This window comes from Petromyzon marinus, chromosome 9, assembly GCF_048934315.1.
Source record: "Petromyzon marinus isolate PM22_M1 ecotype Great Lakes invasive population chromosome 9, UKy_Petmar_22M1.pri1.0, whole genome shotgun sequence".
In the NCBI taxonomy this organism is placed as follows: domain Eukaryota; kingdom Metazoa; phylum Chordata; class Hyperoartia; order Petromyzontiformes; family Petromyzontidae; genus Petromyzon; species Petromyzon marinus.
In genome coordinates this window covers 13,391,607-13,418,355 of record NC_133675.1, presented here as the reverse complement: position 1 = coordinate 13,418,355, position 26,749 = coordinate 13,391,607, and the positions used below count along the sequence as shown (strand labels likewise).

Genomic DNA, 26,749 nt, shown 5'->3' with positions numbered 1-26,749 from the left:
TTGAGGCATGCCAATCTACCGAGTTAGGATGCCGTGGAATACAGCATCAACAGACTTCGAGAGGTCCAGGAAGGGGATGATGGCCCCACGATGCTCATCATCAAGACTGCTGAAGCCAAAGTCGAGGGTAGAGCACACCGCCAAAGTCACGCTGAAATTTCTCGCGAAAGCCAAATTGTTTGGGATGCAGCGGATTGTTTGATCGGACGTAGTGGATGATTTGCACTGTGAGTAAATAACTTCTCAAAACATGTTGATGAGAGGGGAAAGGAGTGAAATGGGGACGATGGTTGTTTGGATCGTCTGTGGCAACCCCCCCCCCCCCCCCCATTTGCGGAGAGGGGGCAAACAAAATCAGTTTTCCATTCATCGGGAACATTGGCTTCCTCCAAGTCAGAAGAGGTGTCAAGGGAAGCATTTAGGTTAAATGTGTCCGAATCGGGAGATAAGGGAGGAATTTGAATTCCCCGAATCCCTCCAAGGTTGCTAAATGCTGAAGGCCGGGAGGCTGCATATCAGGAGCGGGGCTGGGTTGGTATGAGCTGTTAAAGATATGGCCAACAGAGGCAGATGCTGCGAATATATTCTCTCGTGATAAGCAGTGCGTCTCGTGTTGTGCCTGCTCCCCCACTCACAGCACGCAGAGCCACGACTGCTGGTAGTGAAGGCCCGATGGGTTGACCGTTACAGCCTGGATTGTCTCAGAGAGCAGGTGCACTGTGCAGGAATAGCCACACACACAGCACATCAACAACGTTAACACCACAACACTCGTTCATTTGGATTTTGGTCCTCCGATGCGTTTCAGGGTTGTACCGCGCATTGTTCGGCATTCGTATGCATGTCGAACTTCTTTCACACCGTACGTAGCCAACCGTCAGACTTTTTCGATTTAAAGCTTTCGTGACTGCAATGATTCATCTTCTTTGGTTCTTTCGGTAAAGTCGCGCTGGAGTGCACCACTCCAGCGCTGTCCTACCAGACAGTCTCGTCCCTTCACCTGATGAAGGCCGCTTGTGTTGTGGCCGAAACGTCGTGAGAATATTATTGTGTTATTTTATTTTATAAATTAATTATTTTATTCTCATTCTACGTGACTTTACCGAAAGAACCAAAGAAGATCAACCGTCAGACGTTTCGCTCCACGCGCTGGGGGCTTCTTCAAGAACAAGATTTCAGTTCACCCTTTCTCGAAGAAGCTCCCAATTAGCAGTTCTTCAGTAGCTGAAGAAGCTTCCACCACATTAAGCGGAATGTCAGACATCATGCAGAACATCAAGCGATAAAACATGAAAGCACATCGAAGAGCAGCGATGCAGCACAACTAAAAAAACCTGCACAGGTGATTTTGATTTTAATCTTTGCCATGAAAATAACCTGCAAGCAGTGCTTACTCATTATTCCTTACATATTATAGACAAATATATGCCAAATGTAAAGATCCCCTGCACTTGCATGTGTAAAAAGGCTTTAATGGCTCATTAAAAAGATAACCGGTGTACTTTCATAAAAAAGATAGGTTTCTAAGGAATTTAATTGGGGACTGTATTAAGTGCATTAACCGTGGTATAGGATCACATTGATGAAAACGAAAGTATACAATCTGAAAACGTTATACTAAATCGAGATGACACACCCAAAATAAACCCTGAAAAATGCAGTGATTATCTTTCAAGAGCCTTCGTAATGTTTTGTAAAACAAGTATTGTCTATCTTTCGACAACACATTTCAAGTTGATGACAATTACAGTAGAAAGTTTTTTTTTACGTATTCATTACGCTTCATTTGGGGTGATTGCACCACAATGTGAAATATATATTTTTTCATGTTAACCATCGTTCTCCGCATCGAAAAGACAGAGCCTACTTGAATTCACATGCTCATTTTTTTCACTCATTACACAACTCTCAAGAGTGTCAGGTAACCGTCAGACCTACTTCTGTTGACACTGCTCTTGAGCATCACCGAAACGAAACCAACACCACCTAAGTATGTACAGTACAGATATGGGCATCCCCGCACCTCCGTTTAGCACGGTTGGCCACGTACGGTGCAACAGAAGTTCAACATACATACGTGTGTACAACGTACTACTACGAACTTATTAATGCAATCGGTCTTGATAAAAAAACGTGGGGGAATTAGATATTGTCATGTGGTAAAAATCGATGGTAAAATATTTTCTTAATTCAATTTCATAGATAAAACGTTGAGATTAATATACAAGGGGATGCTGGTAAAATGACATTCATACATTTTATCCGGGTAAACGTTACAACATCAGCATAGATAACCAATGATCAATGTGCACCAAATTAAGGTTTAAATTCAGACATTGCAAACATAAAGAAATAATCATATCAGATATTGTTATTATATTTTAAAGTAAAATATTGTTGTAAAATGAAGTGCGCGTACACAAGTTACGGGTGGATATATCTCAATGATATGCTTATCAATGGTCATTTAAATACGAGAACTGATCCAATCGTATTGGGAATCTAACCAGTTACAATCTGATGGCGCTCGGTAAAACAACTTCTGGGACACAAGAAAAACTTGACAAAGGCGGTCTCAAGAGAGAGAGGGAGAGATATCCCTTAAGCTGAGAACTTTGGAGCAAGTTGGATAAATCAGATTATGTTCAGAAATAGAGGACATTAGTCTCGTAAACCTTACGGACAAAAACAAACCAATAGAGTCTAGAAAAAACTTGCCATACATGTTGCAATTATATTTAGCAAATTAGGCAAGAGAGCAGATATCTTGCTGCACTATTCTACATTAGCTCTGCAAAAGCATAAAAACAACGTGAGATTAATAAAGTCCTGGACATTTGTACAAGTAACCAAGTTTGAAGCTGCACGTTTTAACCAGATTGTCAATGTGATGTTCAATACCTAAACGTCTCTCGTTAGAGCCACATTCTTGTAGATGCGTACCGTTTATAAACAAACTTAAGGAACAGGGCCGAATATTATAAGTTCAATTTCGAGTGCTAATTCTAGGGAATTTGAGAATTCCTTTGTGTGTTTTTTTACTACGTTGGAAAATTTGTCAAATCTGAATGTAATTTACATTGTAGCTGCAAAATCAACGTCAAAGCAATGCAGAACATGCGTCCAATTGCAATGCACGTTGATGAAGTGTAGACCAAATAGGAGCGGACCATTTCAACTCGACCACGTGTACATTTATTGCACGGCTGACAAGCAGCCAGTTGGGTATTTTCCTTCCAGCAGCATTCAATTCCAACACGAACAGAAGCCACCAACCAGTTCCATGAAGAGAAGCCTGGGCCATGTCCGTGAAGAGCGCTCGCTTGAGGAGGGAGCAGCGTGCCTCGCGGGGCTCGGCACACGGGTTATCTTCCAGCACGCTCTCCAGCATGTGGCACAGCGTCGACTCCAACGATCGCGACGGAAGATCGAGCAGCACGGCCGCCTGGCTGAGAAAGCGGTCGACGTCCCGACCTGCGCGGACTTCTTCCGAAAAGTTTTTGATTTTCACGCTCTGCGGACCACAAGCATTTTGGTCGCGAGGATTAGATAGAGCACACCACGCAAGTAGAGTTGCTAGATTTCTGGTGCGCTCCACAGAACGTATTGCTTATTATTTTTAGTGTGCAATTTCAATTTGTTTGGTGCTAATTGCTCTCCGTTCCGCGCCAATTCCAGGTCCACGCCACATTTCCGGATATCCTACTCCACATTTATCCACCTTTTCCTAGTGCTTCCCGATTGCCCTCCTATCTTTTAACTGCATTTTCTGCACTCTCTTGCAAATGTGAATCTGCATTTCTCCTCCCCACATGTAAAACCATCTCATATGACACTTCATTTTCTCTGTAATGGGTACCATTACACTGAGGTACCCCTTATTGCATTATGGTCTCGATTATTGCCGACAATTACTTCATGGAAATCATGGGCAAATTATATAACAGATACTGAACATGTATGGATGGATGTCGAACTTCTTTTGCACGGTACGTAGCGAGCCGTGCTAGTCGGAGGTGCGGGGAGGGAAAACAAACTAAACAAAAAACACGTATACTTCACACATTAGGTCATTAAATCATGTAATGTAAAGGCCTGCTGTTGTGCAGACTGTTAGCTGCACCTACAATGTGTTTCACATGAGAAAACACTTCTGGATTCAAGGCAAACCAATGTCTTTATGCAGTACTTACAAAACGGAAGAAGCGTTGTGTTTTGCATGCATGGTATATTCATAATATAGGTTATGCACGATGACCTAGGAGACAATTCATTTCATTTATAGACCGAAGCAACTTGTAATGCACACGGTATTCGCTCCATCTAGAGGAGAGAGAAGACTCAAAGGAGGCGCAGAGAAACACAGGCGAGCGGGAAGGCAGCGGCGCAACGAGCCGGTGCCAACAATTGCCCAAGTTATGCGGTCCTCAATATATGAAGGTGTTTAGATGTGGGAGGAAACCGGAGGACCTGGAGAATACCCACACACGCGCGCGAGGGGGAAACACTCTATCCCATACAGACCGAACAGGCGGAGCCCCACGTATATCCGTACCGCAATCTGCTGGTGAGCTAGGGGTACGGAGTCTCGACGCTCGCGGGAAGGGATTTTCACATCAAAGCAGGTGGTGTTAAGATGTTCAAACACCAAATAGAAACCTTTTGCAAGGCATCAAGTAATAGCATTAACCACACACAGTACTTGTGGTGAGCATGCAAACAAAACATGCTCTGATAATATATGGATTTTGATTTGAAGCTTTTGTGACTGCAGAAATCCACTCTTTGGTTCTTTCGGTAAAGTCACGTAGTTATAAAATAAAATAAATCGCGACGTTTCGGGTGCAGCACAATGCTTTCCCCACCTGATGACGGACGCTTGTGTTGCGCCCGGAACGTCGCAATTTATTTTATTTTATACCTACGTGACTTTACTGAAAGAACCAAAGAGTAATATATGGATTGTCCTTGAAACGGATTGGTCTACACCAGAGACAGCATTACTTGGGGCCTAGTGTCATCAGTGGAAACATCTTAACAACTAATTTATTGCCAGAAAGGGTAAAACCTATTCTTATTTTTTCATACTTTGATACTGGGAAAAAAAGGTCCCATTTTGATTTTCACATCATTTGTGTGATCCGCCAACCCTGGGGTCACAGGCACAACACAGCGACCAATGCCCAAAAATTGGTGTTTATAAATGAGCTGATATTCTTGGCTCTTTCGGTAAAGTCACGTAGAAGGGAAACAATAAAATAATAATAATTTTATTGTTTTATATTTTTATTATTTTATTGTTTCCCTTCTACTTGACTTTACCGAAAGAACCCAGAATATGAATCCCTGCAGTCACAAAAGCTTTAAATCAAAAAAATGAGCTGACATTTGGATTGATTTAACTGGAGTACTATTCTATATATTGCAACCACTACTCATACCAGTTATGCGCATGAGAAGGTACAGTACCTTTCTGGAAGTGCACAGGAGAGATACATCTTCGGATTCTATAAATACACACAAAGAATATATAGTATCACATTATAATGCCATAAAACGACATTGCATATATGTGCACACTTGCTAGATTGTCCTTTTGTATTTTGCCTGAATGCAGGCGCAAACATGGTAAACCGGCCAGGAGGAGAATTCCAACTGCTGGCTTGCATGACTCAAGAATTTATCACAATTGACCAAATCATCAGATTCCAGGGAAGAACTCGACTGAATGACGTGGGGGCAGGAAAATGCTCCACCGTTTGAACCGTCGGGCCAAGAAAAACGAATAGGCGACCTGCACAGTGCAAGTCCAGAGTGCCAACCATTACATCACGGCAGCATTTGCAGTCAGGTAAAAAAAAAAATTGGCGCCACGAATGTGAACACTTCTGGCACAAGTCTGCCACAGCAAGTGCCATCATCACATTAATACTCAACATAAAATGTGAAACTTCCATTATAATAGGATGTTTTATATATATACTATCTATGATTGTAATATGTCACGGGGAGAATTAAAGTTTAAAAAAATCATAATCTTTATTTATCCTGGAGAAATCCGATGAGCTCTGAAGCTCTTTTTCCACAGATGTCCAGCAGGGGCGTAGGTGAGAACAATACAACAACAAACAATAAAAAAAAACTATACAAACTGAGTGCCGGCTGAACGCGGGTACAAATTGCTCGAAGCATGGTTAAGTACTGACCGGACGACTGGCTGAGGTCGAGCGGGTTCGGACACAGGACGGTGAAACTGATGCTCGGACGAGCACCGCCGACGGTGATGCTGATGCTGGGCCGACCGCCGCCAGTACGCCGGGCGACCTCTTTCCTCTCCGGCTCCTCCTCAGGGATGCACGGCCCCATGAACTCGTTTTCCAGCTCCATTTCTACAGTGTCTACGGTGCGAACGGAAACAACACCGGCGGCTTATTATTTGTGCGCGCGCTTCTACGTATTCACGCAGGCTTTTCTCTACCCATTCCCATTCGTGGAATCTGTGCGCGGAATATACGCTGCGGCACTGTACACATGAAAACGTACGGTCGATGTGGTTATAACAGCTTCAGTGTTTCCTGTTGGGGGAATTGGTGGTGTAGTGGTGCGCTATGAGCCAAGTAAGAGGAGTTCAATTCCTGGCTATTGATGACAGATCCTATACCTCCACTCAGCCTCTCTTTAACCGAAGCGCATTGACTTGTATGGTGAGGAATGGTCAAACAACCCCCACAAATGATGTCTGCAGTCCTTCATCCAGCAGTACATTTAAACAAAGCCAAGTAAACTTAAGATGACTCTTTATACGATGAAAGCTTAGGTTGCATTCGTTATCTAGACGTGTTAACAATGAGACATCTGTAAACCTTTTAAGTAAATATTTTCAAACGGCAGTTCTTGCAGTGAGCAACAAATACATTTTCACGGGTACCAAATCAACACAAGCGTACAATGTATCATTCCATATACCGCAGGGAGACATCGAGACAGGGCCCGAATGCTTGCCATGGGAATCTGTGTACTCGGATGCATCAAAACATATTTGAAAAATACACTGCTCGTACATAACAATTAATACTGTGTACGATGTTTAAATAATGGAGCCCAACACAGAATCTACTCATAACTGCAATTTGTTTTACTGAGAAAACGATGCAATAAGTATTTCTACAGCAATAAGAAATTATTGTACTCTTGCCATTTTTTAGCGTTGCAACTAAATAAGCAGTGATTAAATTGATAGGCGAAGATCTTTGCAAAAGGTGCGTGTTCAACAAGTGGGGCGTTTCGCAAAATAAAACGGACACATGTACAGCAGGACGTATTTAAATATTACCACCGCTTTTCCCCCCTTCATCATAGCAGCAACGAACCTATTCACTTTACAGTCGTGAGCAAAACCTGCGATTCGTGGATTAATGCAGGACCGCGTCTTCTCCTGTAATCTCCCGCTGGATGGAAAACGCGTTACTGACGGACAGACCGCGATCCGTACACGAGGCTAATGCTGTAGATGCTGCCGAGCAGAACTGCCGGGAGAATGCAGAGGAAAGATTGCTTTGATTGTTTTTAAATAATTAATTTAAAGACGTGGGGTTTTTTCGTTCATGTATGTGCTATAAAGCAGAGCCATCGGCCCTAAGGTCGCTCATTATACATTTTTCATTGTTCGAGTGTTATTTGACGCAGGTGTTGAGAGTTGATTTTGTCACTGTGATATGGCTAGTGGTGGAGAATGGGAGAAGTGGTGGGTGTGGTGGAGGGAAGGGGTGGTGGGGAGTAGTGGTAGATGTGGAGTTAAGGGGTGGTGGGCGGAAGAGTGATGGAGGGGAGGAGTGGTGGATTAGGAGGGGAGGGGTGTTGGGGTGTAGTAGGGGGCTCGCCTAGGAACCTACCGGACAGTTTCGAGGCAGATGCCCTCCAACATCAACGGAGGAGCGACACTCACAATGAGCAGAGTGCCCGGAAGATAAAATTCAGCAAGTTGGCTCAGTAATGAGCACAGGTGGTGGTGCATCTGCCAGTGATCTCAGTCAACCCATGGCACCTGGGTCTGCCCCTTGACCTGCACCAATCAACGTGCGTTTAGAGTATTTGGCTGCTATACATTTCCACGTAATGAGCCCCTTCGTTGGGCTATCATTTGTGGCCGGGTCGCATTTGCAAAAGAGCTATACAGTATTGCTCAGTGGGCCTTATCTGGTGAAATACAAAGTTTAGCATGGCACTTCGCGTGTCCTCAAAGTGCACTTTTTGCCTGGCACAAACGCCGCGGTGACATCACCGCCAACGAGTGGCGAACAGCGGCTGTTTAAGTGTTAAGGAGTTGTGAAGGGTAAAACCCAAAAAAACAAGAAGAGCAATTTGTTTCCAATTCGGTACTATAAAAAAAACTAAACTCAATGGTTTCAAGAGCGGCAATGCACTGTGGGTCCTTAATAAACACCCGTGACGAACCAAGCCCTTCCAGAGGTTGATGACCCCTGGGTCAGACAAACCCTCAAACTGACCCAGGGACATAAGTCAAGTGCAGTACAGTGTAATTATTTATTTACTATTATTGCGGGGAAGAGTTCAAATGTGAAAGTATTGTTTTTATATCCAAATTATCAATATGCAGATCCGTTCAAAAACTGTGCATAAACACAACGCAACCTCTAATAGTTTAATAACCTTAATTAGCATCGGTACGTCCTCATAACTAGGTTCAACTTTGCATCCTTATCAAGGTTTCTATTGAAACATTTATGAAGATAAACTGGACATATAAATTTAGATATGGAGGAATTGGGATATTGCACACGGAAATTCTGCAGAAGCTAGTCAAGCAAATAACAAAATGATCCGTCAGACTTGCACTTTAAAATGTGTGGACAAAAGTTGACAATTTTCTTGACCGATATCTGAGGTTAAATATTTAACCGATTTTGTCGACGAGACATAGGGTAATAACGAAAATTAATTAACAATTGACATTTCAAATCAACGGCCTATTTCTCAACGTGTACACTAGGAAGGAACTCGGGAGCCGAGTGGTGGGTTGTTTACCCCACTACTTAAAATATTCCCGCCCGTGGAAAGATATGCAAAGTACGGGAAATAAACCACAGTACAGTACGCAACTTTTCATTGTAGCTTTCTGATAAGTTAAGACAAACGGGTCACACACACAATCAACGACTGCACACTGCTAGTTGTTGCTCAGCACCCATACGATTGCCCATTATGTCACACAAAGCAAATCACGTAATTGTCTACGTTTAAAAAAACCCACGCATAAGAAATCTCCTTTTAAATATTTGCAAAAGTCGCTTGGTTGCTGCTGTTAATGTCTCTCGAACGCGGGTCAACACCAAGTGCATCTTGGCCTAAAACTTGTAAAAACTTACAGACCCGACAATCTACACATTGCTCAAGAGTACCGTACAGAATCTAATCTTTTCCGACAACTTGCGCACACGACGGGGGGGGGGTCATAAAACTTCGGGGTCAAGGGAGACCACGGGAGACGCGCACACACACAATTGTGTGTTCTTTTTAATCAGTCTAGCTACCGTTAAATATTGCGCAATGAATTAGTTACGGCATTGAGTGGAACCGAAGCCGAGACGATAACCTATCGGGGGCTCCGCTTAACTCTGCCACTGTGGGCGACTCGTGAGCAAAACGCGCTCCGTTTAACAAGTTAACATTCTTAAACGTTAATTAAGTGGGCACTCAACTAAGCCACTTACCAAGCGCGGTGGGCGTGTTCGTTCCGAGCCAAGTTTCCACGGGCTATAGGAAGCCCGAATTGCACAAAAAATATACAATTGCCCTTTTTCATCACTTTCAAGTCCCTTGAGGTCACGTTGGCCGTTTATAATAACATTAACTTATTTAATTGGATTAAAAGGCACGCTTCTCATTGGTTTTCGGTTTTATAAATCAAACGTTGGGCTAAGCTGCTTCAATCTGTGCCATTCCTACCTCCCGTTGATCGTTTTAATTCAAGCACATTTAATTTCCGGTACTGTTAATTACACACTATTTTTCCCCTACGATAACTCTACTGTATACGCTTTCATAGTTACGTTTCGTTACAGTTAGTTAGATAAACATGCGTATCATTTGAATACATCTACAATGTACAGGACTGTGCAACCATAAACTTTTTTTTGTTTAAAGTCACAAACCGTACATGCTTACATGGACACCAGCATCGGTTCATTTCGGTAAACCACGGAACGTCTGGCCAACGTTGGTTCCAACGGTTCCAGCCATGTGCCAACGGCTTGTTTCCTCGTGTGTACATTCTCACGGCTGCGCAATATTGAATGATTTTAAGCCCCTTTTTAACACGGACTATATGCCCGTTGCAATGCGTTTATATGCGGTGCGTACCGTCGTCACATTATCCATTTGTTAAAATGTGTTATCCTGTTGTTCAAAGTTGATGATTATGTGCAAACTTAACACGTGAGCCTCCAGTAGGTCGAGTTCTTCACCAATACCCAAATGGAATCGCTGCCTATGTCCATGCGTTTCGTTGGCGTATAAGCCGACCATTATTCTGTTCCAATGGAATGATCTTGATGAGCAATTTACATACACGTGATAAGTAGCTAATGAGTCTGTACACACTTTTGTCAAGTGTTCATTACCATTTTTTAAGAATAACGATTTTAAGCATCGTTCCACAAAGGATATTATGCGACACGCAAAATGCATTTTACCCTGAGAACTCAGAATGTATTTATAAATGTGTTCCTACGTCATCTTAATAGATGCATGTTGGAGCATATATTTGAATAATTATTTTTACTTCCTTTGAGTTCGGGTTGCACAAGCCGTGGTATTTGATATATATTATATTAAATTGTCATTTTTGCAAAGACAATACTGTACTCTATATCTGGGGTATCCATACAATGAAAACTGCATATCCACATGTATTTAGATGTTTGCACAGGCTATACTAATGAAAACGTGTATGTCTTACAGACCACTTCTGCAGTAATGGAAAAATTAACAAGTTTCCCAGATAATATAATCAAGGCAAGTGTATGCCTATCTCTATATCCACGCATATGACATTTATATAATAATCCCATGATCTCATCAACTGGGTACGTGTGTACACTCGTTATCCTCTGCCCTGTCCTTCATTGGAATCGTGGTGAAGAAAGAAAGCGACCTACGGTCGACATTTCCTATCCACATCGGCCACTTCAACACCGCGACTAAAATCACCCAACACAATGGAACGCGCCAAGAACTCATCACACATCTCAGATGCCACGTCGCGCAGAGAGAGCCACTGGAATTGGACGACCACCGAAAATCTTGGCAAGGCTCTGTAGAAGTGTCAACAATGTTGGCCCTTCACGCGAGTTGAGTGTCCCCCAGTTGATCGAGTTCCTTCCACGTTAAGCTCACAATCACTGAATTCGTGTAAAAATAAAAACAAAATAGAATCCAATGAAAGACCGTCACGCAAAAATGTCTCGAGATGCTGCGAGGCTTGTCCCGGTGCAAGTTAATCAACGTCACCACTTTAAAAAATAGTGAACAACACAATGAGAAGCACCAAAAAGCGTAAGAAAAATAAAGCACCGATACAGCATGCACAAATCAATCACTCCAATGGAAGAAGAGAGAAGGAAAATAAATCCGCAAGCGATTGTCGCCTTCGCAACAAACAAAACTCACAAAAAGTTTCGCACAACAACAGGACGATCGTTACCTGCGGCGGACCCGTTGGAGGAGGAACCCGTGGACACGTGCTCGCCGGAACTCCCACAAGGACGTGGGATGCTCGTTTGGGGACTCATCAGTACACCAACAACAATGACCCACAGCCCTGCGAGGCACCTATTGTAGTCGTCAACTTTGGTGGTGGTGGTGGCCTCGCCAACCGGGGGACGGACGGACGCGTTCCACGTGGAATATCTATCGACCACAACAACCCACGTCGTCCTATACCCTCTCCGTTATACACACACACACTTCACTTATATACACAGGGCTGCACACATATATATCACCGCGGCCAGGGCGACCTCGAGTTATCAAACGGTCTCGCACATTTGCTCCTCCCGTAAGCCGTAACCTTTGGCCACGCACAGATGATTCATGCGATGTTTTAAGGCGCACCCCCCCCCCCACACACTAGCGACCACGAGGTACTATATATTAGTGCGCGCAAAACAGACGCATTCGTGATGTTGTAATCTCATAAACGCACGGGGGGGGGGGGGCGAGTGTGTAAACTGTAAAGTGTCGTGGTGATGGTGGTACCCGTTTTGTTTCTACTTCAATGGCCAGCGCAGGTGGCTGGGGGCGATTGCGAGTGAAATGTTTGGATGCAACTCGCACTCCTAAACTAACGTGGCAAAGCGTGCGACAAACTCACCTTTAATCTCTCCGTCTCTCTCACACGCACGCTGCCACCAACTTAATTCTGCTTCGTGCGGTAGTTGCTGCACGAGGAGAGAGCCACGCTTATTTATAACTTCACCTCCATGCGGCTGCTTCTGTGCCAAATGCCTCGTACAATTAATTCTGCATTACCGCATTGCATGGGGCTTGTGTGTGTGTGCGAAGCGTTGTTGTTCATCGGGTTTGTGTGTGTGGTGGTGGGGCAGCAACTTGACTTATTAAATACAAGTGTGGGTTAAAAAAAACCCCAATACGATTAAACGAGATTATTAAATAAAGAGTTATTTAATTTGAATGAGATTAGGTAAACTATTATTATTGCTAGCGCCACTCCCATCCGATAACCATTGATGGAGCGTAATTGGTGTTTGTTCATTTGATTGTTGACTCTCTCTCTCTCACGTCGACTGCACAACGGTGCCCTGGGAGAATAAACCATTGCGGTCACGAAAACTCAAAACATTGCCACCCACACCTTGTGGAAGCTCTTATCCGAAAAAACTCACTTATTCGTGTGTTCTGCTCTGCATGTGCTTTTGCCCGTCGTCTCTGTCCTTTCCAAAGCGTCCCGAAAAATCCGGGCAGAGCCCTTTGTGGGTTGCCCTGTTCACAGGCGAGCTCCACGGTGGCGAGCTAACGCCACTTTAACTCTCCCTCCAGCAAGCCAGGGACACGGCGTGGACGCATCGTGGAAACGAAACCACGGCGCTGTTATTTGACCTCGCCCTTCACAAACGGGGTGGGGGGGGAGGTGGTTTACAGAGTCATTGGCGTATATAAGACACCACACTCGAACCAAGGCGACGACGGTGGAGAACAACGTCGCAATTGGTGTTCGAAGCCTCTACGGTTCTCACCGCCAGTCTCGACAAACGCATCACTTTCGCGCAACTCCCTCCCGTAAGATGTTGGGAAGTGGTTGCTCTCACGACAACACAACCCTCACTCGGCTCACCCGTCGTGAAGAGGATCATCGTTGGGAGATTCGCCGAAGCGGGTGACCTCCACTCGAATGAATTCGCCGCACTTGCAGAACGGCAACCGCCGCCACGCCACCGAAGGCGAGGACAATGCTCTCAACCCCCCGCTGTGTGTGGACAACGGGAGTCGCGTTTCTTTATTTAGCCCTTTATTTTTTTTGGAGACTGGCCAGACGTGTTGAGCGAGGGGTGGGTGCGAGCGGGCCTGGCGGCTGTTACCCACGCTTCGCCCCACCAATATGCGGGGCACCACCCAATCGCAAAATAGCCCGACGACACAATGCGAACAAAAGGTACAATGCGGGAGGATTATAAACTTGCCAGAGGGAGAGAGTGCCACCCACCCGACTTCACCAGGAATCGAACCCGGATATGTTAAGCACCGGCACGCAGCCTCTTGAAACACAAAAATGCCATTGTGCTAAGCCGCTGATCAGAACAACAAAAGACACTTGCTGGTGCAGTGGCAGAGTGAACTGCCCTATGCCATGCGTTAAATAACAACCTCGATGTTTTCTAAAATTTAACTCGTGAAACAATGATGGTGATGATGGTAATCATCAGTATCGTTGACGAGAATATATTTTCTAATGATTACTTTGGGTCATGTATAATTTCGCATCGTAATTAGGAGCAACATCGAGTAAAGGGGGAGGGGTAACTTGCCTGTACGATGAGCAGCAGTTCTACCAGCATTGATTAAAGTAAACCTGACTGGTTACTGAGTAGACTCTTGAGTGTCGAATCTGTTAACAATGCTTGCTGAAATTATGCACTCCCAGAAGAAGGTCGTGCTGCTGATGTGTTTTGTATGACATTATTTTTTTGTATGTGACGAGACAGATAAGTGAAGGAGATATTGTTTGTTGATTACACAGTGGTATACCCGTCAACATTTCAAAGGGTTCTGTATTACTGTTCATGCAATAGGATATGTATAATGACTGCAAAAGCGTAATTTATTTAGCACATTTACATTTAAATGATGTTTACCAGAACACGTCTATTTACAAATTACCCAAATACTCGAGGAGGAATTCTGGCATAATTTTTTCTGGAGTTTGTGAGAGAATAAAATCGTTAGCTGTGGAATATTGTAAACCACATATTTTATGGATAGGCTTTCACGACTAATTTGATAGACAATTAGCTTATTTTGGGTTAGATCGTGTTTAACTTAGATTTTGAGTTTAACTTAGATCATAAACTTAGATTCTAAGTTAAACATTGCACTGTAAAGCGCCTTGAAAAAAAGGTGCTGTATGAATCCGAATTAGAATATAATTATACCTACACGATGTGAAATATTTGTCAAACTACATTTTTGAGAGGCCATCTACCGTGGAGCGATTAAATCAGTTCTTGTGCAGGCAGGTGCTAGGTGGATCACTAACATCGCAGGTCCATGAGAGATGTCAAGTGGCTTGGAGAGGCCTTAATTAATCCAGCAGTAGATTGGTCATGGCTGATGAACATCGTTTGGCAAACCGATTGCGACACGGAGTTTAATGAGATTTTTCCATGGGCCACACTTTCTTGAAGGCTGAAGCTATTTGCAAGGTGAACTGTATTTGTTAAGCTACTTTATAATGCACAAAGTTCAGACTTGGCCACGACATCATGAACCCGCAGTTGACGCACGAGCTGATTTAAAGTGCGCCAAGTACACACAATTTTTGCTTTGTAAAATAGAAGTGAATTAATTTGCATATACTTTGCATACGATATAAATATATTGTAAATTGTGTTTAACTTAAGACCGTAACAGGTAAAGGTGTAGCCCTCAAAGTTGTTACCCACGCCACTGCTGTCGGTAGGCACTTGACTAGAGGGAGTTCAAGATTGAAAACTGCTTTTGTGTGCTTAGCTTATTGTCTTTCCCCCGCACCTCCGACTAGCACGGTCGGCTACGTACGGTGCGAAAGAAGTTCAACATACATATACACAAGAGAGTTCTTTGAGAGCTCCCCCTCTCGTAAAGGCCCTCTACAGCGCCCCCGCTGGAGGATATGTTGTCCTACTCTGTGCCACACTGACCTAGACGTCTTGAAACACGTGGGAGGACCCACACTCCACCCCACCATATGCGACCTGTCGCTCCACTAACTTTGGTGTACCCACGTGCACTGCCGCTGATTGGACAGAGGTAGGGGGATTAATTAACCTATCCGCTGTTTTGTGTTTTGTAAAGAGATAAAACCAGCAACCACCGGCATATGACGTCCAGTTTGAGAACCGTTACACCACACGGCGACATTCCGAAATTGATTTACAGTATTGTGCAGTAAATTGTAATACAAAAGACGAAGTCACAGGGATCACACTTCTCCGTGACCTTATTTATTCGGGACCGTCTCGGATTCACCACATTGCATTGCGGCTCTTGAAATACAGTATTGAGGTTTTATTTATTTTACCGAATTCGAGCAAGGGTGGCACAGAGGTTGGTGCACCGCGCTATGAGCCTGGCAACCTTAGTTCGATACTCTGCCATGTGGTATAAGAATCCACCATGAGCTCCCCCGACTTAACTAGCCCTCACTGACCAGCGTGGTGAAGTATGGTCAAACATCAATCCCCATTACCGACAACGGGCATTGGAAACGCCTTCATCAGCGGTGGATTGTGACAAACGGCTTTACAAAAAGCAAGCATATCTATATGAATTTCATGCTTAAAATAGGATTTAAACTGTACCCTTTTTTAAAAGAGCTCAGCTTTGGGAGATGGGTGGCTATGTAACCCATCCCTTCTCATCAGCAGGCTGGCCTGTGTTTGTGGCTCAGGTTACATTACGTAACTGATGCAATGTATGACCGAGCAGTCAGCTAAGGCTTGTAAACAGAGGGCAGTCGAATTTGTGTGTTATCTTGTTCCTTTTAGTGCACAGTACGTGAAGTAAGAGAGTATATTTAAAAATTTCCACTGGGTAATATTGTTTCAAGAACCCATTCATTACCTTTTCCCCACTATCGCTTTTACCCACTCACGAAGCCTAAAATTCTCTCTTTGTTGGAAGTACTATGACATTAAATTTACATGATCATTATTTTTTTGCATGTACAGTACATGTGATTTACCACTTTCCGTGTAGCCCACATCACCATGCAGACTCTGCCACACACCCACGCAAGCGCGAGTTTTCTGGATAATTATCGGCGCAGATAGCGGCGCTCTTCTGCACACATAAGATCCGGTGGTAAAATGCAGGCGGTTATGGAAAATAGACATTTAAATGTAAGCTTACATAAGCCTCACATCTCACCGTAAAAGTAGCGGTTCAGTGTTTATTCAACACACTTTGCTTCCCATGAATGAATTGGCCAATCGTTAGGTACAGAATCGTTCTGGGAATAGACTTGGTTAGGCTTTGGAGTCATTATCCACTGCTGGATGAAGGCATCCTCAAGCAATCAACATCCCCTCATAGTCCCACGATGTAACACTCCATCGAGCTCATTGACAGGCATGTTTGATCTTCATTTGAAGCTTTCGTGACTGCAGGAATCCATACTCTTTGGTTCTTTCGATAAAGTCAGGTAGGTATAAAATAAAATAAATCACGACGTTTCGATCACAACACAAGCGTCCGTCATCAGGTGGAACAGACACAGCAGAACTGCTGACATAGGAGACAGAGCTGCTGCAACAAGAGTTTATATCGGATTTTGGTGGGCTCAACCCAAGGGTAAGTGGGCGAAGGTAGAGAAGGAATTTGTACGTAAATGTAAATGTGAGATATTAGCATGTCAATGTAAGAGATTGACATGTCAATGTAAGAGAGTTTAGCATGTCAATGTAAGAGATATTAGCATGTCAATGTGAGAGAGTGACATGTCAATGCAAGAGAGATTAGCATGTCAATGTGATAGAGATTAGCATGTCAATGTGACATATAAGCATGTCAATGTGCGAGATTAGCATGTCAATGTGAGAGATAAGCATGTCAATGTAAGAGATTAGCATGCCAATGTCAGAGATAAGCATGTCAATGTGAGCGATAAGCATGTCAATGTAAAATATTAGCATGTCAATGTAAGAGAGATTAGCATGTCAATGTGAAAGATTGATATGTCAATGTAAGAGAGAATAGCATGTAAGAGAGATGAGCATGTCAATGTAAGAGAGATGAGCATGTCAATATGAGAGATAAGCATGTCAATGTGAGAGATTAGCATGTTAATGTAAGAGAGATTAACATGTCAATCTAAGAGAGATTTACATGCCAATGTAAGAGAGATTAGCATGTCAGTGTGAAAGATTGACATGTTAATGTAAGAGAGATTAGCATGTCAATGTAAGAGATTAGCATGTCAATGTAAGAGATTAGCATGTCAATGTAAGATAGATTTGCACGTCAATGTGAAAGATTGACATGCCAATGTAAGAGAGATTAGCATGTCAATGTGAGACAGTCCCAGACACCGGAGGGGATCCTCCCGTGGCTGGGCCACCTCACAGATATTTCACCTGGTGATGTACTCAGAGAGTCGGAAATAATAGCTGACATAGGCAGGTAGGATGGAAACATCACAGTCAGTTAAGACTTTACTTGGTTAATAACGTCCTTCCAATGATTACTCAGTTTGTATCCATCTTCCCGGTTGAAGTTGTGTCTGTTTATATATCTGGCATGTTTGCCTACTTTGGCTGCTACTCCATCATTCGTCTTGACCACTTCCCATTATTCCTTGAAAGTTGGGTGCCGATAAGACGTTTCGTCAGGCGTCTTGGCTAACAGCCTTACAGAACTGCCTTCATGTAACATCACGTCAGAAGCAAGGCTATGAAAAACGAATGTTATGGCCGCATTCAACAAAAAATTATAATTAAAGGTCAATTAATGAAGGCACAATTTACACGGTATTTAAAGTTATTTTTAAATGAATCAATACTCCAAACACAACATTTAATATTGCATTAGTTACAGTATATATCAGAGACTTGTTATATCTTTCTGCTTGTTAAATATTTTATGAGGACTACAAATACATCGCGTCACATTTTTGTTACATACGTTTTTCACATAGCCAAGTGCATCCTTTAAAACATGTGTCCGTGTCTATTTAAGATGGGTTGCCCACACTTCATGTTGGAACATTTGGATGTAGCCGAGAACAAAGAATGGGTTTGCAGCCAGATTACAACACACAGTGAGCGCAAAAAAAAATAGTACGATTTAATACGTCAAATAGAACTAATTTGTGGCCACCGCAAATCACAGAATACAGAGAAAATGAGACGTAGTCTGCTTATAATCAGCAGCATTATCCAAGGCCGCGTTCCAGAGAGAACGTGTCAACAAAGTCTGTCACAGGTCACCTACATGCGCTGTCACTCACACACCATGCATTTTGCACCAAGGCCTTTCCCTCCCTGTGCCAAAGCCACTGATGGTACCGCATCTCGTCGATGCTTTGAATCCTCCACCGCATCTCGCAGCGGCTGCAATGTGGACATGCCTCAAAACTCTCACTCAACAGTGACCCACCACCTGGTTCATATAGGTCTCTCTCTCTCTCGGTCGCTGGACTCTTGCGAGACCGCTCCAATGCCTGTCTCGGTAACCGGGGCTTCTCCAGTCCTGCACGCACGTCCCTACCCAGCGCAACCATTTATGCCGAACCAAGGTGCCTGTGTGACAGGCCGGCGCCTACCGGTGAGGCGTCACGGTGGCGAGATGTTAACTACCTCGCCTGGTATGCAGGAGGTCGTGGTCCTGAACCTGACGCCTTCATGTCTTTCTCTCTCTCTCTGTGGTCGCGCAAATTGTTTTAACTTCCGGTCCTCCGGTTTCCCCCTTTACACATTTAGAAACACGCGTTGAGAGCATTTGGCTGCGATAAATGTCCACACGATGATAAGCCACTTCGTTGAGCCACCATTTGTGGCCAGGTCGTTTCTGGATAAGAGCCGCATAGCTCGGCGGGCTGTATAGGGTAAAATAAAACATCGTTTATAATTTCGATTTAAAGCTTTCGTGACTGCAAGGATTCATCTTCTTTGGTTCTTTCGGTAAAGTCACGTAGAATGAGAATAAAATAATAAATTGATAAAATAAAACAACACAATAAAATTCTCACGACGTTTCGGCCACAGGTGAAGGGACGAGACTGTCTGGAGGACAGTCTCGTCCCTTCACCTGATGAAGGCCGCTTGTGTTGTGGCCGAAACGTCGTGAGAATTTTATTGTGTTATTTTATTTTATCAATTTATTATTTTATTCTCATTCTACGTGACTTTACCGAAAGAACCAAAAAAGACCGTTTATAATTGTATAGTGCTTACTTTGTGCGCTGGGTGAGGCGCACTCAAATTTGATGAGACTGTGGAAACATTTTTTTGGCGTGGTGTGAACTTGGACGACCTCTGCGGGCAGAGGGTCGCCGTCTACAGCGAATTCAGGAGCCGCATGCTCATGGAGGAGAGGGCTTCTGTTATTCTGTTTACGGCAACTTCAACGTTAACCTGATCTGCCGGAGAACGTCCAAGTCCAAGCTGAGCTCCAGCGAGAAAGGGCAAGGTGAAGCCGAGACGTACATTGGTGCAAAGCTGCAGGTGCCTCCATGCGCTGTATACAAATAAAACGTGGCTCGGCTCCATACGGAGCAAGGAAGATGGGGAGGTGGGGGGGACGGAGAACCAGGCGGATACCGGACTGGTCCTAGTGAGCAGTGCGTGCTCTGTGAACGAGGCAGTTCACACCGTTGGTGATTTCCAGTTCTCAAGACGTTAACAACACCACCGTGACTACCGAGGCCAACTCCACGGCTGAGAGATTTCGGTCGTGGTTCAAAACTTCGCCGTTTAAGTGACCACGACGCGGGGCAGACCCCCCCCCCCTTCGCCTTTTCTGCGACAATCTCAACCACTCACTCCGCTCATAGATGCACATTCAAGCACACCTCTCGATTGGGGGGGGGGGGCTGTTGGACTCATTCGCTTTCTTGAAAACTGCATTTGACATTGAATAATAACAACGAATGCATGTGGTGCGAGTATTTCCTGGAGTGTCCCAGTGTATATTTCCCACCCGTGTTTGTTTAATAAATTAAGAATCTTTCTCTCTTTTTTAATGAAAAAAATATATTTCGGGGATGAATGTTGGGTTAGGGTTGGCTGGAAATGCTGAGCGTGGGAGGGAGGAGTGTATGTCTTTGGTGTGGATGGGGAGAGGAGAGAGAGTGCATATCGGGTTTTCCTTCTTTGGGATTTAATTGGTGTCTTGAATCTGGTGGGGTAGTTGTAGTGGGTTTGAGATAAACGCTATCCATATGTTTGAAAGTTGGAAATCCTCTTCCTTGTCTTATAGTTGAGATATATTCATAGCTTCTCGAAGGAAGCATGTCGGTCGAATGTATCACGGCGGATGGTTATGGAGTTTTTTTCTCTTTTGGAATGTTTAACGAATGCTGTAAGGACAATTTTATGTTATCTTGAATGGGTCGTAAAAAGGTTTATCCTTGCTTCTAAATTGCATACTTGAACAAGGTTTGAAGAGTTTACCTCCTCAGGCCTATCAGTACAGCAGCTGTATTGTCTGCCCGTACCACAACCCACATTTATTGAGACTGCATGCGTGTACTATGGCTTTACTGCTGCAGTATATATACACAAATTCGAGCGTTATCTCTTCCAAATGATTTGGGGTTTGATTTTAGCCGGATCTGTCAGGGTCGTTGACCCGGAATTTCTTTCACCATCGGCACACCACGTCAAGTATGCTGCCACGATGGTTGTGGCTGATACTCACTTCCTTCTCCAAGTTATCAGCGGTATGGGAAATATTCAGAATGAAATGAAGCCCTGATAAATGTAAAAATAGGACCACATTAGGAGATGCTATTTATGTAACTAATATATCAGCATGCTGCGTAGAATTTACAGATTACTGCACTTTAAGCACGCTTGCAAATGTAATTTTAATATTAAGCTCGTATAAATGTTGCTAAATTCATATCTGTGTACTGGTTTATCGACCGCATAAGAATTTGTAAAACTCTCAACATTCTGGGTTGCAATGTAGCCAGAAGGTGTCAATCCAGCAAGCGGGGTTTGTGAACCAATCTGTGCAGTCCTTTGAACGTCATACCCACCCATGCGTGATGAGTCTTCTCAAAGTACAAGTCTTTTCCCACATGCAAATCACGCTGTAACAAAATTAAAGCAATTGGTGATACATCTCAACACGGGGGTCCTCTGAAAAACGTATAAGACTCAATGAGGTCTTCATTATTATTATAATGCGGTAATTCTAAAAACAGTACAACGCATTCGAATAACACAAGCGAATTATCATAACCTAAACAGCTATGATTGCGTTTCATGCCATGTGTGTAACACTGCGCGTGTCAAATTCTGATTTAAAGCTTTCGTGACTGCAGGGATTCATGTTCTTGGTTCTTTCGGTAAAGTCACGTAGAAGGGAAACAAAAAATAATAAAAATATAAAACAACAAATTTCTCACGACGTTTCGACTGCAACACAAGCAATCATCATCAGGTGTGAAAACCACAGCAAGAAATTTTGAAAAAAGTGGCGGTCGAAACGTCGCGAGAATTTAATTGTTTTATCATTTTTATTATTTTATTGTTTCCCTTCTACGTGACTTTACCGAAATAACTAAGAATATACTGAGCATGTTATGTACAACATGGAACGACGGGAGGAGTGTGTGTAAGAGCATGTGTTTTAGCTAATGATGTCTAAAAACTATATGCTGATGACCTGGTAATTTCAGCTCGCTCTGAGAATGAAATGGAGACTGCTGCTGAACCTGGAGCGTGTCACGAAAGAGTGGGATCCTCACCGCCAGCCCCACCAGAAAACAACACCTCCCTGGGCGCTTTGTCATAGAATAACTCCACCCGCTCGACTCTCTCTGACTACATGGTGTGCGGTTGTGCAGAGGTAGGGACATCGAATGAAAAATATAAGTATATTAAACACTCGATTTTATTTTCTCATGAAAATATCGGTGTGCACTGAAACATCGGAATTAAACATCGATGCTTATACTTTTTTTTAAAATGAACTATTTACAAAGAAAATTGCGATGTAAGCATTCAAAGGCAATGTTCATTATCAAAGAAAATGAATAGCAAAAAATATCAGAAAACCAAGAGGCACAAGGCAATTGATACAAGGTCAACACTCATTCAACATAAAATGTACGTCTGCCTTCCAGAACGTGGTCTTTGAACCTATCAACAGCATGTAATGATTAACACGTAGACTTTCGCGACCAATATCATTCATAATTTAGTTTTTTTGGGTTAGATCGCGTAAATATAAATGTGTCATTAAACCCACACAGCCAATTAGTAAGGTTTGTCACGTAAACAGAACATGTCAATTCGTTACTAGTACAGCACAGCGTGTGTTGGAGAGCAAATCCATAACGTTTACATGTGGATTTGCTCTCCAACACACCGGTGTGCTGTACTAGTAACGAATTGGCATGTTCTGTTTACGTGACAAACCTTACTAATTGGCTGTATCGGCTGGTGGCGGGTTTAACGACACATTTTTAACGACACATTTATATTGACGCGATCTTACACAAAAACCCCTATATTATTAAGCATGTATTAAGCATGCACCGTACTTGCCAACGACGTTTGGAGAGGGATCAGTTTTTAGGTGGCCAACAGCCAGCGGGATATTTCGCATAATTTGGCTTTTTTTATTTATCCCAATGTGAAAAACTCAACAACGAAATAAAAACTCCTATGTATGTTACCAATGATATCGGAGGGCTCAAGATCAATGTGCAAAAGATTGATGCATCAGAACCAAAACATCAAAACTTACCGCCGATGTATCGATGATTTCCCTATACTCTTTGGTTTTTTCGGTATCCTAAATGGAGACTGCTGCTGGACCTGGAGCGTGTCACGAAAGAGTGGGATCCCCACCACCAGCCCCACCAGAAAACAACACCTCCCTGGGTGCTTTGTCATAGATTAACTCCACCCGCTCGACTCTCTCTGATTACATGGTGTGCGGTTGTGCAGAGGTAGGGACATCGAATGAAAAATATAAATACATCAAACACTCGATTTTATTTTCTCATGAAAATATCGGTGTGCACTGAAACATCGGAATTAAACATCGATGCTTATACTTTTATTAAATTAACTAGTTATAAAAAAAATTGCGACGTAAGCATTCAAAGGCAATGTTCATTATCAAAGAAAATATTGAATAGCAAAAAATATCAGAAAACCAAGAGGCACAAGGCAATTGATAAAGTGCGTGGAGGAGTTCCCATACCTGGGGGCAGGTGCTCATGGTCAGCTCTGGTTTGGCACCAGAGCTTTTTGGATCAGTCAAGTGGCGTTCTTTTCATGGCCTGTACATTGCCGCGTGGAAACTACCTGGCCTGTCTCTCCACACGAAGCACCAGTTCTCAACCACAATCTTGCCCTCTGTTCCCTGAATGCAAATCATGGATACCTTTAGACTTTATAGGGACACCTGCGTTGACGTGACATACTTAGGCTGGCCTACCCATGATTCATCCATCCTGGGTTTAACCGAACTGGATTCTGTGAGCTCACAGATCATTCAAAGACCTGGACATAGTTCCATCGGTGAGCTCCTCCGCCAGGCGAAGATGCGGTTACGCGTAAAACCCCGCATGTCCATTCAAGTAGCTCGTTTGGCCGGAGGGGGGGGGGACACACGGACACAACGCTGCATTGAGATGGGCTGATGGAGTACGGGGGGGGGGGGGGGTGTTGGAATGTGTTTGAGAAAGTGTCAGTGAACGTTTGACGAGAGTGTATGTTATTTGTGAGTGTGAACGCGTACGTGTTTGATTGAGAGCGCGTGTGAGAGGGAGTGAGATGAGAGTGTGTTTTTTTTAGTCGGCGTGAGAGTGAGATGGCGTGTTTGTGAGCGAGAGGGTGAGAGCGAATGTTTGGGTGTGAGTCAGAGAGCGTGTTTTTAGTGAGAGTGGGAATGAATTTGTTTATGAGTGTGTGCATATTTTTATTTCAAGTGGGGAGTCCAACGGTTAACGCTCTGCACTACGAACCCGTCGACTCGCGTTCGAGTCCCGCACACGGCCAATACCAGTGACGATTATCTGAAACCGGTCCTGGGCCTCCTCCCCTAGGTCGACTCAGCCTCAAATGAGTACCTGGTGTGGTGTGTAAACAACGTCACTGGGGAGACAAAGGCGGCCGGGCGTGGAGCTGGCCACCCACCCCTTTGGTGTGCCGTGTCCGCCTTCATAGATGCTCGCTAACAGCACTTGCCCCAAACGTGTGTTAAGGCTATACTGGGGATGCTCGCCTTTTGTATGTGAGAGGGACAAGTGCGAGCGCGCATGCGTTTGTGTCTATGCATGATTGAGAGTGAGCCGTGGATGAGTGTGAGCCGTGTGTGAGTGTGAGCGAGTGAGCCGTGTATGTGAGTGTGAGCCGTGTGATTAGTGAGTGTGAGCCAGTGAGCCGTGTATGAGTGTGAGTAGTGAGTGAGTGTGAGTAGTAGTGAGTGTGAGTAGTGAGTGAGTGTGAGTAGTAGTGAGTGTGAGTAGTGAGTGAGTGTGAGTAGTGAGTGTGAGTAGTAGTGAGTAGTAGTGAGTGTGAGTAGTAGTGAGTGAGTGTAGTGAGTAGTAGTGAGTGTGAGTAGTAGTGAGTGAGTAGTAGTGAGTGTGAGTAGTAGTGAGTAGTAGTGAGTGTGAGTAGTGAGTGTGAGTAGTAGTGAGTGTGAGTAGTGGTGAGTAGTGAGTGTGAGTAGTAGTGAGTGTGAGTAGTAGTGTGAGTAGTAGTGAGTGTGAATAGTGAGTGAGTGTGAGTAGTGAGTGTGAGCAGTAGTGAGTAGTAGTGAGTGTGAGTAGTGGTGAGTGTGAGTAGTAGTGAGTGTGAGTAGTAGTGAGTGTGAGTAGTAGTGAGTGAGTGTAGTGAGCAGTAGTGAGTGAGTGTGAGTAGTGAGTGAGTGTGAGTAGTGAGTGTGAGCAGTAGTGAGTAGTAGTGAGTGTGAGTAGTAGTGAGTGTGAGTATTGAGTGTGAGTAGTAGTGAGTGTGAGTAGTAGAGAGTGTGAGTAGTGAGTGTGAGTAGTGAGTGTGAGTCGTAGTGAGTGTGAGTAGTGAGTGTGAGTCGTAGTGAGTAGTGAGTGTGAGCAGTAGTGAGTAGTAGTGAGTGTGAGTAGTGAGTGTGAGTAGTAGTGAGTGTAGTGAGTAGTAGTGAGTGTGAGTAGTAGTGAATGAGTGTGAGTAGTGAGTGAGTAGTGAGTGTGAGCAGTAGTGAGTAGTAGTGAGTGTGAGTAGTGGTGAGTGTGAGTAGTAGTGAGTGTGAGTAGTGAGTGTGAGTAGTAGTGAGTGAGTGTAGTGAGTAGTAGTGAGTGAGTGTGAGTAGTGAGTGAGTAGTGAGTGTGAGCAGTAGTGAGTAGTAGTGAGTGTGAGTATTGAGTGTGAGTAGTAGTGAGTGTGAGTAGTGAGTGTGAGTAGTAGTGAGTGTGAGTAGTGAGTGTGAGTAGTAGTGAGTGAGTGTAGTGAGTAGTAGTGATTGAGTGTGAGTAGTAGTGAATGAGTGTGAGTAGTGAGTGAGTGTGAGTAGTAAGTGTGAGCAGTAGTGAGTCGTAGTGAGTGTGAGTAGTGAGTGTGAGTAGTAGTGAGTGTGAGTCGTAGTGAGTGTGAGTAGTAGTGAGTGTGAGTAGTGGTGAGTGTGAGTAGTAGTGAGTAGTAGTGAGTAGTAGTGAGTGTGAGTAGTAGTGAGTAGTAGTGAGTGTGAGTAGTAGTGAGTGTGAGCAGTAGTGAGTAGTAGTGAGTGTGAGTAGTGGTGAGTGTGAGTAGTGAGTGTGAGTAGTAGTGAGTGTGAGTAGTGAATGAGTGTGAGTAGTGAGTGTGAGTAGTAGTGAGTAGTAGTGAGTGTGAGTAGTGAGTGTGAGTAGTGAGTGTAGTGAGTAGTAGTGAGTGTGAGTAGTAGTGAATGAGTGTGAGTAGTGAGTGAGTGTGAGTAGTGAGTGAGTGTGAGTAGTGAGTGAGTGTGAGTAGTGAGTGTGAGCAGTAGTGAGTAGTAGTGAGTGTGAGTAGTGTGAGCAGTAGTGAGTGTGAGTAGTAGTGAGTGTGAGTAGTTGTGAGTGTGAGTAGTGAGTGTGAGTAGTAGTGAGTGTGAGTAGTGAATGTGAGTAGTAGTGAGTGTGAGCAGTAGTGAGTAGTAGTGAGTGTGAGTAGTAGTGAGTGAGTGTGAGTAGTAGTGAGTGAGTGTGAGTAGTAGTGAGTAGTAGTGAGTGTGAATAGTAGTGAGTGTGAGCAGTAGTGAGTGTGAGTAGTGGTGAGTGTGAATAGTAGTGAGTGTGAGTAGTAGTGAGTGGTAATGAGTGTGAGTAGTGAGTGAGTGT

At 43.9% G+C, this 26,749-nt stretch overlaps 1 protein-coding gene across 7 annotated transcripts in view; it reads right to left on the bottom strand.

Moving 5' to 3' along the window:
- Positions 1 to 13,826, bottom strand: part of SLC4A11 (solute carrier family 4 member 11) — a 42,543-nt gene extending 28,717 nt beyond the window's left edge. Inside the window, exons 1-6 of one of the 7 annotated variants that reach the window (XM_076065924.1) lie at positions 12,924 to 13,094; positions 12,392 to 12,458; positions 6,207 to 6,398; positions 5,470 to 5,507; positions 3,277 to 3,514; positions 636 to 717 (exon numbers count right to left, since the gene is read on the bottom strand). In XM_076065924.1, coding sequence (XP_075922039.1) covers positions 636 to 717; positions 3,277 to 3,514; positions 5,470 to 5,507; positions 6,207 to 6,387 — 539 coding nt within the window. In that variant the 5' untranslated portion in view covers positions 6,388 to 6,398; positions 12,392 to 12,458; positions 12,924 to 13,094. Of the gene's footprint in view, positions 1 to 635; positions 718 to 3,276; positions 3,515 to 5,469; positions 5,508 to 6,206; positions 6,399 to 9,731; positions 10,718 to 11,722; positions 12,365 to 12,391; positions 12,854 to 12,923; positions 13,096 to 13,372 lie in introns of those variants that run through there. The other 6 variants (XR_012941336.1, XM_032950364.2, XM_032950366.2 and 3 more) reach the window with 6 other exon arrangements.
- Positions 13,827 to 26,749: the final 12,923 nt, after the last annotated feature.